A 16,780-nucleotide genomic window follows, 5' to 3' on the forward strand; every position below is an offset into this window, starting at 1 on the left:
TTCACTTCCCACAGTAGGTGGGATGATGGATTCCAGCAGGGTATTTCTGACCGCAAAGCCAATGCCATGTTCCCTGGTTTCATTTGGTGGTTTTCCCTGAGAAAATGAAAAATTTCTCTCCTTGACTGATCCAGAATCCGGCAGCCTCGTCTCTTGAAGGGTGACAATGTCCATCTGCAGTCTGCTCAGTTCCATGTTAATGATAGCTGTTTTGCTTGCGTCGTCTATTTCTTGCAGGTTGTCAGAGAAGCCAGGTGTCATTGTCCTTACATTCCAGGTGCCCAGCTTTAGGGCAGGAGTTTTCTGTTTTCTGTTGCCTAGTGCAGAGTTGTCGATCCGCTTGTCGGTTTTCACCCTAAATCCCACGCACCTCGTGAGGTTAACGGACAGTGGCGAGGCAACACCTTACTGGCTGGGGACTGCCCAGCTTAAGGTGGGCAGTAGCTGCCCAATGAGATGCAATGATCTCTCCCACCATCGGAAGCAGCCCCTGGTGTCACGCTCTACGCCAGTCGAGCAAAGACTTACAACTGGTAAACTGCTGCTTCCCATGTTGTGCCGATGCCGTATTTCGAAGTTGGAGTGTCCTCTCCAGTGCATGAAGACTGGGTAAAGAATGTATGGAGGATAGGTTGTTACCCATGCAGCAAATCCCCCCTCTCCACATTGCTGGAATGGTCCAATGGAAAGGCAGACGCCAATACGGTTGGTTCTAGCAGAGTCGCAGGAGTAGCCAGAGCGTGACTGTGTTTGGCCGTGAACTGCCTCAGGGACTCCGGCTCCGGATTTTGCCTTGATGTTGACACCTGAAGCCTTTTCCACAACTGGATATAGCCAAAAGGCAGTGGAGGTTTGAGGTCAGAGTTTCCTTCTCTTAGATGAGCTGCCTTCCCAGGCTGACAAGTCCCACCTACCTGGTGGCTGTTTGGTCACCTCTTACGACAAATACAGCCAAGCTGAGGGCCTGTTCTTATCCCTCAGCCCCCAGGGGATGATGCAGGAGTGGAGGGGCAGAAAGGGAGATTGTGGTTAACGGAGGACTGCAGGGGAAGAGAGGGGGGTCGTGGGTAATGGAGGATTGCAGAGAGGATGAGGGTAATGGAGGATTGCAAAGGGGGAAGGGAGGAGAGAGAGGGGATGAGGGTAATGGAGGTTTGCAGAGGGAGAGAGGGAATGAGGGTAATGGAGGATTTCAGAGGGAGAGGGGATGAGGGTAATGGAAGATTGCAAAGGGGGGAGGAAGGAGAGTGGGGGGTTGTGGGTAATGGAGGATTGCAGAGGGAGAGGAGATGAGGGTAATGGAGGATTGCAAAAGAGGGAGGGAGGAGAGAGAGGGGATGAGGGTAATGGAGGTTTGCAGAGGGAGAGAGGATGAGGGTAATGGAGGATTTCAGAGGGGGGAGGAAGGAGAGTGGGGGGTTGTGGGTAATGGAGGATTGCAGAGGGAGAGGGGATAAGGGTAATGGAGGATTGCAAAAGAGGGAGGGAGGAGAGAGAGGGGATGAGGGTAATGGAGGTTTGCAGAGGGAGAGAGGATGAGGGTAATGGAGGATTGCAGAGGGGGGAGGAAGGAGAGTGGGGGTTGTGGGTAATGGAGGATTGCAAAGGGGGGATGAAGGAGAGTGGGGGGTTGTGGGTAATAGAATATTGCAGGGGGAGAGGGAATGAGGGTAATGGAGGATTACAGAGAGAGAGAGAGGATGATGGTAATGCCCATATGTATATATGTTATTTAAATGACAAAGGGCGCAATCCTAACTTGTGCTGGAGCAGGCAGACCAGCTAGCATACACTGCATCCAGCACGGGTTCGGGGCCAGAATTGGTGCATCCTGAGACAAGGGGAAAAGGCTCCCTTTACCCTGTGTCACACAGCATGGCCCCAATAGGTCTACTTGGATCTGTGCCACCTCAGGAGGTGCCACTTGAGAATGGGGTGAGGATCCTGCATAACCGCCAGATCCTGGCTCTTCCTCCCACGCCCTGCCTGCCCGCCCCCAGGATCTCCCACTGCCCACCCTCCTCCTGCCCCGAAATGCCTCCTCCCTCCCTGCCCTCCCCACCCCTCTCCCAGATCCCTGTGTCGGGTGAGTTCAGCCAGCGCAAACTTACCCTGCTGGGTCCAGAACCAGTGTGGGAAGGCCAGTACAACTCCTTGTGCTGGCCTCTCCAACTCCTAAGTTGCTGCAAACATGCCATGTGCTGAAAGATAGGAGGAGGATGAACTCACTGTTTGTTTGAAGAATTTTTAGGTGTGTCTTTGTTCACTAATAGTGAATGAAGAAAGACACAAGCTGTTCAGGTGTACTGTAAATTTTATGAGCATTTGGAAAAATAGGAACAACATTTCTGAAATGTTGTTGGCTGTATTAATCTCGTTTCCTTAATATTTTCTTTAGGAATACGATGTGATGTTCCCACTTTGGAGCATGGGAGAATACAGCCAAGAAAGGATCAGTATTTTGAAGGAGATGTGGTGCGATTTTCCTGTCTGGGAGGACGCTTCAGAGTGGGGATTGCATCTTCCCAGTGCTATTACTTTGGATGGTCTCCACCACCACCAGTCTGTAAAGGTATCTGTTTCTTTATGCAATCTTTGACATTTGTTTTTTAAAATGAGTGTGCTGTTCCTAAAACTGCCTGTGCACTTTTTACGATGTGTATCACAAGCCATATGAAAGAACCTAGTCACTGGCTAGTACATAGATTTACAGGCTAAGGGCGCAATCCTAACTGCACCCTATGCCGTCCCAAGTCCCTTGGGCTGGCCTGGGAGGGTCCCAAACATGCCCTAAGGCTTGTTTGCACCTCCTCAGGAGGAAGCCAGGCCAACGCTCAAAGAAGCACCAGCCGGCGGAGGCCAATGCAAACCTCCACGCCAGCCTCATCCTTGCTTGTTGTGTCGGCCTGGCTGGACTGAAGCAATGAAGAAAGGTAGGCAGGGGGGAGACGGGGAGGGGGCAGGAGAGAGGTGTTCCTGGGCATGGGGAGGACGTGGGGAGGGTGGGCGGTGGGCGGCCCCGGGGGCAGGCGGGCAGGGAGTGGGAGGCAGGGCTGGGATCCAGCAGTTATGCCGGATCTCAACCCCCTTCCCCAGGGAGAACAGAGCGACTTCAAGCTACTCTGCTCTCCTCTGACTTGCGCCACCTCAAGAGGTGACGCAAGTCCAAGGAAACCCATAGGGGCCAGCAGCCCTTACCCAGAGGTAAAGGGAAATGTTTCCCTTTACCTCTGGCTGAGCTGCCTCTTGTCACTATCCTGTGCTGGATACAGCCCACGTCTCCTGGCTTGCCTGTTCCAGCGCAGGATAGGATTGCACCCTTAGTGAGTATAACTTCTTTTGCAGTTCTTCTGTAATGTCAGATGGCAAAGGCAGTAGCAAAATTCTTTTCCCAAGCTTGACACTTTTCATGGCCAGGACATTTTAATGTTTGCTTCACTTTAGCCACTATCACTTTTTGCCACTTCACTTTTGCTTCACTTTAGCCACTTTTGGCCCCTATCCTGCGCTGGATATAGTGCAAACCTCCTGGCTTGCCTGTTCCAGCATAGGATAGGATTGCGCCCTTAAATGCTTACCAGATGAAAGATATTCTTCCTCAAACTGAGCACTTACAGGCATGCAGTGTTTTACAGGCTGCCTCCTGGCAGCCAGAATACTTGCAAAAACTGGCATATGCCCCCCCCCCCCAATATTCTCTGGAAAACTGCTTTAGCACTTCATACCATGGCAAGGGAAGGTTCAGTTGTAGTGGTGGCTTGAATGTACCCTTCTCTTTTTGCTGAGCCAATTTTGAGGCAGGAGAAAAGGGGAAGAGGATATTCAATAGTTTTCTGGGGGCCCTTGAAAGGACATCAGACCTTTCAGTGTATAGGAAAGAAGACAGGGTTCATCAATCCTTTTGCTCTTTGAAAGACCAATGCAGCCCTTTTGTGTCTGACTGGAGCAATGATAGTCTTTGAAGTGCTGATACTTGTAGAGACGTGAAGTTTTGCACTGAAAATAAGCATAAACTGAACCCATGCTAAAATGTTTGATATGGGTTTATGCCCTCCCAAAAAATTACTATGGTTCTTGAATCTTAGAACCCCCTCCAAAACTCCTTACTTTCCCAGATACATGTTTGATGCTATATTTGGGTCAGCATTAATTACTGGAGAGTTTAAATGGAAAAAAAACAAAACAAAGCAGAGGTATGTTTCCTTCTCTTCCTTCTGCAATCTGCCTTCTGTAATCCCCAGACACTGCTCCAAGTTCTTAGGAGGAACCCTCCTGCTGAGGCTTGGGATTACATTGAACCTTTTTGTGGTGTCCCCCCACTTCTTCTCTAATACTAAAAGTGTGTTAAGTACTTGTCCTTTGGAAATGAAGCAGGGCCACTCAAAATAAAGGGTGTAGTTTCTTCATACTAAGTAGAACTTCTAAAGTACACAGTATATTCATTGAAATGTATTAAAGGAAAAAAGGAATTAAAAAGTAACCTGACAGGACCTGAGTCTTCTATGAATATGAAATATTGGCATCAGTTGAGCCACAGAGGGTGTTGTTGAAACAAAAACAAAAAGAGAAGGAAATACAGGGGAGGGCATTGATCTATTTGAGTTAGGTAATTTTGGGGGGAGGGAGGGGGCTTCAGTTTGAGCAGATCCTCATTACATACTGTGTGGGGAGGTTTTAATTGGGAAGAAAAAGGAAAGGGCACTTTTTCCCTCTCCCACTTTTCAAAGACCTCCCACCACCACTATATAGCAATAAATTGCACATGCTCGGAATTGGCAGCTGGGCCTTTTACTGTTGTATAGCTGAGAGGAGGAAGATTTCGGGAGACTGAGATGGAAAAGTGCCCTTTTTGCACTTCCTGCATACAAAGATCCTGTTTCAGAATAATTAGTGTCTTTTGCAGAGGGCTGGAAATACACTAAAATGTATTTTTGTGGATCCCCACTTGTTCCTTCTCAAACAGAACTTGGTAATCTACCCATTTAGAACAAAAACAGGGTCTTCCACAAGCAAGGTAGATACTTGGTTTTTGTAGACTTGGAGAACTGAGATACACAGAACTATATTCTTAATATCTTGGAGGGGACTTCCGTTTGGCAAGGGGACAAAATGCGCACCCTGAAGTCCAATCCTGCACCACATAGGGAGGTGGCTGGCCTCAGCAACAGACTGCTCCAGGCAGTTAGATTTTGGAATTTGGGGGAGCTGGCAAATGTCCCCATCTTTCCTAAGTGGAACTCCACGCATTCAGCAGTGCCTAAGATAACTGTGAAAACTGGCCCATCGACTGCAGTCCAAAGGATCCCTGCCTGCAAATGTACCCTTTAGAGAAGTGTTTTGAGCAAACAGATTCCACACTGGAATGTTAGTCTCTTACTTTCAGATCGAGTCGACCCTTGCAGTGCACCACCCGGCATTTCAGATGGCAGAATTACCCATCCACTTCTTGAAGTATATTCACATGGTACAAAGGTGGAATATGAGTGTAATGACCGATTTGCAATGGTTGGATCAAGCCAGGTAGAGTGTGTTGATGGAGAATGGACAACTTTACCTTCTTGCACAGGTAACATCTGGATTCCTGAGAAATGTGTACACAGGAAAAATAAGGTGTGCAGATGAACTTTGTGGCTTTTAGGGACAGCAGTTCTGACTGCTGTAGACTGCATTTTACTGTGACTTTTTCTTTGTGTCCAATTCTGGAAGTTTGAACCACAGGAGATTATACAGTAAAGGTAATGAGAGGCCTTCTGCAGAGAGAACAGTGAAGAAACAAAGAGGTTTGAAGCACCTAATGAATGGCAATAAACAAATCTGTAGACCTGGGAAAGAAAAATTTTGCAGAGCTTAGGGAGAAAAAAAGAGAAAAGGTTTGACCTAGTTCTGCTGCTGAAGTCAAGCAGTGAAGGAATATGCAGCTTTTGCACAGATGTCTTTGATTATTAGCAATAAAAAACATAGGAAAAAGAGAATTTCCAAAGCACTGAGGTTTTCTCTCCTTCCTCCACATGCATGCAAACTTGTTGCCCTCCCAAATTCAGTTCTAGCTTCAACTGAAAGCCTCTTTGTGATAAATGGCTTTTCCCTTTTAATTTTGGTGCTTGTTGTTTGCTGCTGCTCTGATGCAATTCTGTTGCCTTAGTTTTTTGTGTGTGATTTTAATGTTTCTAAATTCATGTTGTTAGCTGTCCTGAGTGCCTCCCTCATGGGAGGGGAAAGCGTGAGATGCGTTTATCTTATCTAATTAATCCTGGGTAATCCCTCCCACACTCCATGACATCATCACCAGTTACTTCTGGTGGTACTTAGATCATTGGACAATGGGAAATGGTACATTGGCGGACAAGGGTTGAGGAATGCTGACCTAGTATGTCAAACATGCCATGCAATACATTTTGTCAAGAAAATCCTTTTCAGTTGAAACCTCTAAACTTGTCACATTACAAATAGAATTTAGCATCTCTAGAAGGATTTTGTTGCCATCAATAACTGCTGTTGTGAATTGGCGCTATACTTATCTTTTTAACCTTTACAAAGAATTGTCATTCGTGACACAGTATTTCATGACCATTTGGCTCCACCACTTACATTTTTCAACTTACACTTGTGTGCTGAGGAAGTGAATGATACAGACTGACTAAAAATATCCTCCTCCTAATGAATGCTAGTTTTCTGCGAAAATAGTAACAAACCCTCTGAAAACAGATTTACCGCACACACTTCTGCATGTCTACTCAGAAGTCTCATTGTGTTCAATTAGATTTACTCCCAGGAAAATGTGTACAGGTTTGTAGCCTTGGATTCTAAACCAGGATCTGTTACCAGCCCTACCTAGGACTGCCAAAGATTGAAGATGGGAAAGGGACCTTATTGTTATTGAACTTCCTTAAGATGTTGCATCTTTCTGGATGGTATTAATAGATATATGACTATATTGTAACTTTTTAGGGTGCTTTCTTTTCAAACCATTTCTAAATTTATAATGTTCTGCCTTCTTCCTGAGCCCTAGTTACTAACCTACCCTCTCATCCTTTTCTTTTTTCAAACTGAAAAGCCACTGATCACTTTGGAAGCTTATCTTTCTACATTCTCCTACAATATCCTTTTCCAAATGGCACAAACAGAACCGTGATCCATTGAGCACAGCTCTGCTAGGCTGTATTCCTTAAGAGGATGGAGACAACATCCAAAAGAGGCATTGGTTTATCCATGATCTTCACTCAGGTCTGGCTATTCCGAGCAGTCTTTTAGCAATCAGCGCAGAATGCCTGATTCTCCTCCAGCAGGCTCCTCAAAGGAAGAGTGATAAGAGGGGATAAGAGGGGATATCTCCACAGAAGGAGATAGAAGCTGGAGGAAGGGAGACAAGAGAATGAAGGACATTGTGGCAAATTTTTTTCAACTGTGTTGGTTTTTTCTTATATCTGCATGTCGTGCCACTGTGCAATGTAGAGGAAACAGTGATGTGCTGAGAGTGGCATGACAAGAGCATTCATTGAAATTTTTAGGGAGCAAAATAGGGGCAGAGGGAGTGCTGAGGCATAGGAAGCACTTGGGTGTCTGAGAGACCAAGGAGCCCATGGAAGATCTTTTTTTTAAAGAATTTTATTGAAATTTCACAGTACATTATATCTTCAGTAGATCCTAATCATCAATTTTCATTTTAATCATTACATTTCTACATATCTTTTTTTACTTCAATAAATAATCCATTTCCTCTCCCCCCTCCCTCCCCACCACAGACTTCCCACAGCGTTTTAACATTTTACAATTTTACTTTTACCAAGATAAACTTTTGCTCATTATATAACTTTTTTTTTCCAGATAAATTTAAATTTATGCCATTCCGAATAGAATTTCTTATACTTAAATTCATGCCGAATAAAATGTGTAATCTCGCACTCCTTAATTTAATTTCCTCCACATGTCTTCGAAATTTTCTTGCTTTTTAAAATCTCCCTTCAATATTATTTGTTCATCGCGGATCTATCCCAATTCCGAAATTAACACTTCAAAGAAGCCATCTTTAACTCCATTTAGTACCTACACTCCAACTGGTAACGTCTTTTTATTATTCAGTATAATTTCTACTGCCAAATATCTTCCTTCTACTACTTTAAGAATTTTAATTCTAATTCTTTCTTTAAATACCTCACTATTTCTCCTTTTTTTCCTTTTTCTTCTTCTTTCCTCTTCTTGGTTTGTTGCCGAGATAATTTCATCCCCCAAGTCCTTATTTTCCAAAAAATTATAGTCCTTTTTACAAATATATGTTTCTTGCAAACAAACAATATTTGCCTTTTTTATATCCAATAAAAAATTAATTTTCATCCCTGTGGAGAATTTTATCCATTCACATTCCAAGAGGTTAATTTGTATTCTATAATCGATATTAAATTAAACTTTATTTCTTTTTTAATCCAAATCTTCATTATGGTTCACCAGAAAATCTTCCATCTCCCTGACCGATTCAATTGTAATCCGTGCACCTTTAAAATAAAAACTTAATCCTTGTGGGATTTCCCATCTGTATCTCACACCTTTGCCTCTCAACTTATCTGTCAGTTTTCTATATTTTTTCCTATCCTGCACAATTTTCCTTGGTAATTCTTTCATAATCCCTATTTCAGTCCCTTCTACCTTCAAAGGGTCCCTATATTGCTTTCTCAATATTTCTTCTTTAGTTCTCTTTGTTAGTAATTGTACTATTATATCTCTTGACAGATTTTTTTGGCGAGCGTACTGGGAATTTATTCGATACACCATATCACATTGATATTCCATTTCCTCTGGCTGTAAGTCTATAAAGTCAGCCAAAATTCTAATCACTTCTTTTCTATCTTCTTTCGTATCCTCTCTTAAATTCTCTGGTACACCTCTCAATCTTAGACGGGTCTCCATAGCATTACATTCCAGTTTCAAAATATAGTCTTCAAATCTCTTAACATCAGTAGTCACTGTATCAATCTTTCCCTCCACTACTTGCATTTTCTTTTCCATATCTTGTACTTTTTGATTTACTGTCTTCATCTCAGCTTTAACTTATATCACTTCATTTTTGAGGTCTCCTATTAGTCCTTTCATTCCATCCATCATTTCCTCCATTTTTTCTGTTATTTTACTACACATTTCTTTCATAAATTTCTTCTCTAGACTTTCCATTGCCAATTGCAGTTCTTTATCTCCCTTTTTTGCCATTTTCGAGCCGCTCCAAGTAAGTGCTCTTTGCCTCTCTCTAAAATCATACGACATATAGCAGGCGCTTCCCTATCAAAACGCCTTATTTCCAACTTTCTATAATACTGTATGATCAATTTATTATTAAAGTTAAATTTTCCCTTACTCAAAATGGTGGGTGCGACTTCTTTATGGTACACTTCACAAAATAACCGCTTTTTCACTTCCTGTCTTTTCTTGTCCTCTTATGAAATGGCCACTCCGGTATTTCCTCCCGAACTTTGGATCCTCTCCACGTGAGCACTCCTCCACTTCCTCTTACTGTTCGACCTTCTCTCAATGGCGAAATCGCACTTCCAAACTGCAGTCTCATGATATTTCGGCACCCCTTACTATCCAACCAGCTTGGCTCTCATTTCAAATCTCGCGTTTATCATCTCAGTCCCAAAAGCTCCTCGTCGTTATTAAAATTCCGCTATTTCTTTTTTGCCAATTTTGTTCAAATATAATTCAAGAGGCTGAGTCAACGAAGATCTTAAGTCAAATTCCTTGACTCGGGTGTCTTCTGCAGAGATTTTAGCTACACCTTCACCGGGAGGGAGTTCAAAGCAAACAGAGAAACCCCAGTTCCGAGCTCCTTTGTCGCCAAACTCTCACCCCCTCGGGTCTCGAGCGTCTCTAGCCCTTCCCCTAACTGGGGAAGAGTGGTGGTAGGCTTTTTAATGCCCACCATCCAAAAAAACAGAAGTTCCCGTTAGCCCCACTCTCACCAGGACTTGCTTAGATCCCCATGACTCAACCGGAAGTCCCCCATGGAAGATCAATGGGACGTCTTCTTCAAATGAACCCCTTCAAAGTCGCTGGCAGGATGCACATCATTTAGGATCCCTAACCCTGGGTTCTTTTCAAACTGCAGACCTGAGACTTGAAACAAAAAATAGGCTTGTCACACCCACCTGAGGTCAGGTCACAGCTCACTTTTTGGGTCCTGAGCAACCCCTTGAAGACTTATGTTCTAATAATTGCTTGGAATATTTGTTTCACATCATTGTGTTCTGTTTTCATCAGAGGAGGAAAAAACTTGTGGGCCACCTCCCAATATTACCTATGGACATCCTGTCAGTGAAGATGGATACAAATATTTCCATGGTGATACAATGAGCTACAAATGTGAAGAAAACACATTTAGCATTGGGCCCAACCCAGCCAAGTGTCTACATGGCAAGTGGGAGTTACCTTCATGTGTCGGTAAGCTATAGCATTACAAATAAGACAACTAACAGCCCAATCCTAACCAACTTTCCAGTGCCAATGCAGCCATGCCAATGGGGCTTCCGTGTGCATTCACAGAGGAATTCAAGGTGAGGGAATGTTTGTTTTCTTACCACAGGGCTGTGTTGAGGCTGCATTGATGCTGGAAAGTTGGTTGGGATTGGGCTGCAAAGTGGATTGTATTATACTACTGTTTTGTATAAGAATTAATATTTCATCACGCTGCATGGTTTTGAGGCCATTTCTGCACTTGTGGCATCTGCAGTTCTTCTTCTCTGTCCCAGAACATTCTCTATCCAGTTCCACATCTCTAAGTGCCTCTCTCATACTTCAGCTTTCATGCTTCATCATCATCTCTCAATATACCTAAGATCAAACTTCCTTATCTGTTGACCATGCGCTTCATTGAACAGGCATGAAGCCTTGGCTTTTGCTTTGACTGTTCCCTCTCCTTTGCTTTTCATAATGAGTCCACCACCAAATCATGTTTCTTCTCCATTTGCAACATTACCAAGTATGACCCTTCCCTTGTTCACTTTGGCAAAGCCTCTGGTCCATGCTGTGGTCGTCTCTCACCCTGGCAGTTGCAATCCTATCCTCTCTGGTTCTTTGTTGTCTCACCTTGGGCCTCTCTTCGTTCTCTAGCTCTCTACTACCAAAATAGTTTTCCTCTCTCATTGCTCTGACCATATGAAGCTCTTCTTGAATTCCTTGTGCTGGCTTCCTGTCTGCTTCCAGATCCTGCATAAGCTTCTGGTCCTTACCTACAAAACTCCCATGCCCCCCAACTCTCAGCTCTTAGAAGATAAGGGGTTGAAGCTCAATTATGGAGTGCCTGTTTTGCATGCCGAAAGTTCTACATTCAGACCTTGGATCCTTTGGTTAGGAGTGGGAGGGAAATTTCAAGTCTGGAATGTTGTAGAGACCTTGGGTGCAATTGTGCTGGAACAGGCAGACCAGGAGGTCTGCACTGTATCCAGCACAAGATTGGGGCCAGAAGTGGCTCAGCTGGAGGCAAGGGGAAACTTCTCCTTACCTCCGGGTAAGCCAGCACAGCCTCCGTGGGTCTCCTCAGGCTTGTGCCAGGAGATAGGAGGTGGCACAAGTCCAAGAAGAATAGAGAGGCTTCAAGCCACTCCGTGCTGCTCAGGGGTTGGGTTCCGACATAACTGCCGGGTCCCAACCCTGTTTCCCACTCCCCTCCCGCCCCTGGGACCACCCTCTACCTACCCTCCCCCCAGCCTTGGAACGTCTCCCTCCCACCTCCTCCCCGTCTTCTCCCCACCCTCCCTAGACCCCTGCATCGGCTGAGCTCAGCCGATGCAATCCTCCCTCCCCAAGTTGGTGTGGAGGCTGGATGCAGCTTCCCTGGGCCACCGCTTGTCCCCGCGCCAGCCCAGCCAACTCCTGAGGAGGTGCAAACATGCTTTACGCGCAGTTAGGATAGCACCCCATGTCATTTAGGATAGACAACCCTGAGCTAGATGGTCTGACGGTTTCATGTGTTCATATCCAGCTGCATTCCTGCCTATGACCTTTGCTTGTCCAGCTCCGCTACAACTATCCAAATGTGTCCTATTTCTTTAAATAACCCCATTTTGCTGCCCATTATACCTAGAACTACCCCCAGAACATTTTGGTGGTGTCACCTTTCTTATTTCCTTTAAATTTCTCCTTGAAACCCAACTCTTCCATGAAACCCAATAGCCTGTTGTAATTAGGCATACATATAAATACAGCAAACTACTTTTCCCCTCTTTCCTATCATTTCTCCATCTTCTTCCCCTTTCTCTGCTGTCTGCCTTCTACCTACTTCTCCAAGATTGTAAGCCCCTTAGGGCAGGGTACCTTCCTCTCATTTTCTGGAAAGTAAATGCACACAAATGACAATATATTAAAAATACTCATAGTATATTACCATATGCAATTATATTTTTAAGAGAAACTTCAATTTGTTGGATAGAAAATTGGACCTGAAGGTGGAAGATCTGGGTTCAGATCCCATTTCTGCCATGGACACACTGTATAGCATTGATCACATCATTACTTTTCTGTTGCAATTCTCTTCCATCGTGGGAATAATAGTCAAAAGCTCTTCTAAAAATTAACTGTAATTAGCTCTGTGAGCTATTTTTTTTTAAATGAAAGACGGCAGTGACATTTTCAAGTTGATTAATTCCTTTCCATTGTTATTTGCTAACAAACAACTTTACGTGAACAATATTTGAATTGTTAGATGATCGAACAAACTGTGCACCTCCAAAGCTTCCAAACTCTCTACCATCTGGTCCCCAGTCACAGTATAAGACCAACAGCACTGTAAGCTACAGCTGCGGTTCCGATCGTCACATAACAAAATGTGTTAAAGGAAAGTGGTCACCTGAACCTCAATGCAAAGGTACAGTCTTGCATGCTATGTACAAGTTCATGCTTTCTTAATGAGGATGACAGGTGTAACTACCAGATCAGAAGTGGGCCAGAACTTTTCAACCCTGCTTTCCTGCCTTACGTTTGGAGGCAGGGCATAGTTCCTTTTTAAAGGCCCCATATGGCTCCTATTCAGATCCTGTGAGCTCCTCATCCCTCACCTGGGCTGCTGGAGTGAAGTCTTACAGCAGTGGCACATGGAAGCATTTCAAAAGCAAAGGCATTGCTTGATGTGTGGATTAAAAAAACAAAAACAATCTGTCAACAGAGGGACAGAGGCAGCATCTGTGAAAGTCACGACTACTCCTGCCGACTGGTTCCCTGTCTGTATCCAGCAACTAACCACTTTGGCTGAGTTCAAGTTGCTTTGCGCTCTAGGGGCCTAAAATACACGATGGCTCCTGCAAGTCACTCTGAGAGTTCCATCCCAGAGTGCAGCGCTCAACGTGGAAACCTGGATTAGATGGCACATTTTTCTTTCTCTGCTATGACTAATGTAGCAGAAAGCTGAACTGAATAATAAGGTTTTGCATGATATGTCTGCAACACAAACCCATGAGCTCTGGGTGGCTGAGCTTCTGGTGCAGTCTTATGAAGCACTCGAAGCATGAAAACCTGGCCTGAATCACACATTGGCTAAAACAATGCACTCAAGGAAGGGTGGGATATTAAAACAGAGGAATCCATTCCAGCAGCACCTTCTCACATTGCAGGAAATTTACATTTAGGAAACATTTACATTTAGGAAGACATTTCCTTCTCACATTTAGGAAAACTGGTAAGATCAATGGCAATCTTGTTGGTTCTTTTTATTGTGGCAGTGCAAATTACTACTCATTTTAAGCCCATTGAAGAGTTAAGGAAAATTGACAGAATGCTCATTTTAGTAATTCTTGGATATCCTGAAACTTCAAAGTCGTTCACATTATTTTGAAACATTCAGTTCTAACCGAAAGGTTTTTTTTTGTCAGGTCACTGCCCACCTCCACCTCAGCTCCCCAATGCCATCATTCGGGTGATAAACATTGGAAGTGTTAAAAAGATACGCTTTAAGTGTAAGGAACATTTCAAGCTTCAAGGGCCACAAGAAATAGCATGTGAAAATGGAAAATGGCAAAGACCCCCACACTGCCTTGGTTCGTATGTTGTTCGTTTCATTATCCAAAACTGAATGTTGGAGAAATATATGAATGGGAATGGTATAAAAATGGCATATCCTTTCTGCAGCTATTTGTATTATTTTGGGCACAATTCAGAGAAGAACTTGGGCCAGCACAAGTCCCAGGAGGGTTGCAAACATGCCATAAGGCTGAGCTCAGCTGATGCAAGACTCTGGGGTGGGCAGGGAGGAGGCGGGAGGGAGATGTTCTGGGGTGGGGGGAGGGCGGGCGTTGGGCAGCCCCAGAGGTGGGTGGGTGGGGAGCAGGAGGTGGGGCTAGAATCCAGCAGTTATGCTGGGTCCCAACCCCTGTTCCTGGGGAGTTTGGAGTGACTTCAAGCCGCTTCGCTCTCCTCGGACTTGCGCCTCCCCAGGAGGTGGCACAAGTCTGAGGAAACCCATAGGGGCTAGAGTGCCTTTCCTAGAGATAAGGGGAAAAGTTTCCCCTTACCTCTTTGGGCCCCTATCCTTTGGGCCCCTCTTGGCTTGCCTGTTTCAGCACACGGTAGGATTGCACCCTTTATTATATATTCCATCTTTTTATAAGGTGAAAATCTACTACTATTGCTACCACTGCTCAACAACAGCATTGTGCAGCCAGAACCATCACAGACAAGGTGGTGGTTTCTGCATATTGAGGGGAGTCGCCCTTTCCCCAGATATTAAGAGAAATATCACTTTGTACACTAAACAAAGAGAAAAAAGAAAACCCCAAATGCTAGACCCTTGTCCTTGTTAAAAAAGAAAGTAGAATGTGAAGGGAACATTGTAGGACCTCCAGCAGTTTGTCATATTCTGGAAGAGTAGTGATTAAGGTCAGAGGATGCTACTGAGCCCCATGAGAGTATGAAGTTTCATGAAGTTGGAATAGAAAAATGACTTTATTTCTTTCCAGAGCTCCAGAAATGTCCTACCCTTCCCCATGGGGATACCATTTTGAACTGGCAGCATGCCCTGAAGCTGATCTTTTCATGCTATGTAGCTTACGGGGGGGGGGGGAGTCTTCAGGAGGGTGGGAAAACAAGCCCCCCCCCCTTTTTTTGTCTTTTATCCAGTTCTCCTCCTGAAAATTGTGCCACTGCTGTGAGGTCCAAACTTTGGCATCAGGCTCTTGGTGCAAGCTTGCTGGAACCTTGAGCAAGAGCACTTCTGCTAGTGTCTGGGAATACATGGCTAAATTTGGTGCAATGACTTGCTTGTAATCAGAACAACTTTGTTTTGCTCTTGAAGCCGAAGTTTTGCAACAGGATCCCCAGTATCTTTATTTAGAAGTGAGCTGGAGCTACACGATACATATTGTGTAGACCTGGTATATGACTGCTTAGAACTGCTGAGGAATGCAAACTACACTTTAAATCCTGACACTGTTGTGGATTTGTTGCACTGAAAGAAGTGAGACTTCCTTATGTTTAGGGATGTCCTGCACAAGGTTAGTCCTTGTTCTGTTTGCAAAAGAAACAGTATTTGTATCTAAAGGTGCCTGTCTGCACCCCATACTCTTGTGTGTATATCTATAAAGAAAACCGATATAACAATAGGCCCCAGTTTCCTTCCCCACAATGAAACTGGCACTGGAAATTTCTGACATTCAAGGAACTGGGGAGGCATAATGTCTATAAAACTGTGGAAGTGTCATATATGCAGTTCAATTTCATTCACTAGCAACACATGCCGAATGTCTCCCTTTCCAGATCTAAGATGTGAAGATCCCCCGGCAATTGAGAATGGTGATGTAAAAGAAAATAGAACTGAGGGGAAGTATCCTCCTGGCAGTCCTGTGGAGTATCAATGCCATGACGGTTTTGAGATCAGTGGAAAACGTTCTGTAACTTGCAGTAATAAGAAATGGTCACCACCACCAACCTGCAATGGTAAAAATGCGTTCCTTCTTTCAGCAACTGGAAGGGCTGACACACTGGCCCCAGTGGAGAACTTTCCACAAGGTTCCAGCCTTGTGGCACTGATTAAAAAGGAGATAGGAAGTTATAAGGAGGGACAGTCTAGTGTGCTTGTATCAGTCTGACCAATCAGAGAAATACAAGTGATTGCAGAAGCAGCCTGAAGATGAAGCAGATGAATACAGATGAAGCAGAAATACTTCTGCTTTCCAGTTCCCTCAAAAGGGAATCCAGAATGACTTGTCTTGCCAGACTACAAAACTCCCCAGTCTTTGTGCTCTTGTGGCAATGGGGGTCATTCAAGTGGAGGCAGCTGACGTCAAACACAACAGTATTTGTGTTGTGTCAAACACAACAGTATTTTTCAGATGTAGTCCTTGACAACCATGAGGTACATCAGCAGTTTTTCTGGGATTCCTCAGTGAGAAGCTCAGTCCATGTATTTTTGTCTACACAGCCTGTCCTTCTCTTTTCTTTCACCATAAGCTTAAAGAGGTCGGGGAAGGCTAGACTGGGAGGAGCTACCACAGTCTGAGTTTATGCTGGCACTGGCACAGTCTGGCACTGGCTGGGGTGGAAGTTTCTCAGGAGGGCTTGGAGAACAAGTTGTGGGGACTGACCTTTTTTTCTAAGGCTTGGGAGTTCCAATGAACTTTCCCAACAGTCCTCGGAGCCTTGAAATATGTTTTGGAGATGTTTGCTTATCTCTGAGCAAGCTGAACATAGAGCCAGTCTAGATGATATCTATCTAGATATCACATGATTTGGGCCTGCTGCTGCAGAACAGGACTTTTTGTGGAAGAGGGACAGGGCTGGCCTTAAGAGCTGCAGAGCTGCAGAGCAAAGA

The 16,780-nt window shown here is 44.5% G+C and overlaps 1 protein-coding gene across 1 annotated transcript in view; it reads left to right on the plus strand.

Moving 5' to 3' along the window:
* Positions 1 to 16,780, plus strand: part of CFH (complement factor H) — a 107,875-nt gene that overhangs the window by 54,689 nt on the left and 36,406 nt on the right. Inside the window, exons 12-17 of the mRNA XM_066624546.1 lie at positions 2,399 to 2,572; positions 5,384 to 5,566; positions 10,246 to 10,425; positions 12,686 to 12,847; positions 13,848 to 14,012; positions 15,727 to 15,906. Of these exons, the coding sequence (XP_066480643.1) occupies positions 2,399 to 2,572; positions 5,384 to 5,566; positions 10,246 to 10,425; positions 12,686 to 12,847; positions 13,848 to 14,012; positions 15,727 to 15,906 (1,044 nt within the window). The remainder of the gene's footprint in view (positions 1 to 2,398; positions 2,573 to 5,383; positions 5,567 to 10,245; positions 10,426 to 12,685; positions 12,848 to 13,847; positions 14,013 to 15,726; positions 15,907 to 16,780) is intronic.

The sequence above is a fragment of the Tiliqua scincoides genome, chromosome 4 (assembly GCF_035046505.1).
Source record: "Tiliqua scincoides isolate rTilSci1 chromosome 4, rTilSci1.hap2, whole genome shotgun sequence".
Taxonomy (NCBI): Eukaryota; Metazoa; Chordata; class Lepidosauria; order Squamata; family Scincidae; genus Tiliqua; species Tiliqua scincoides.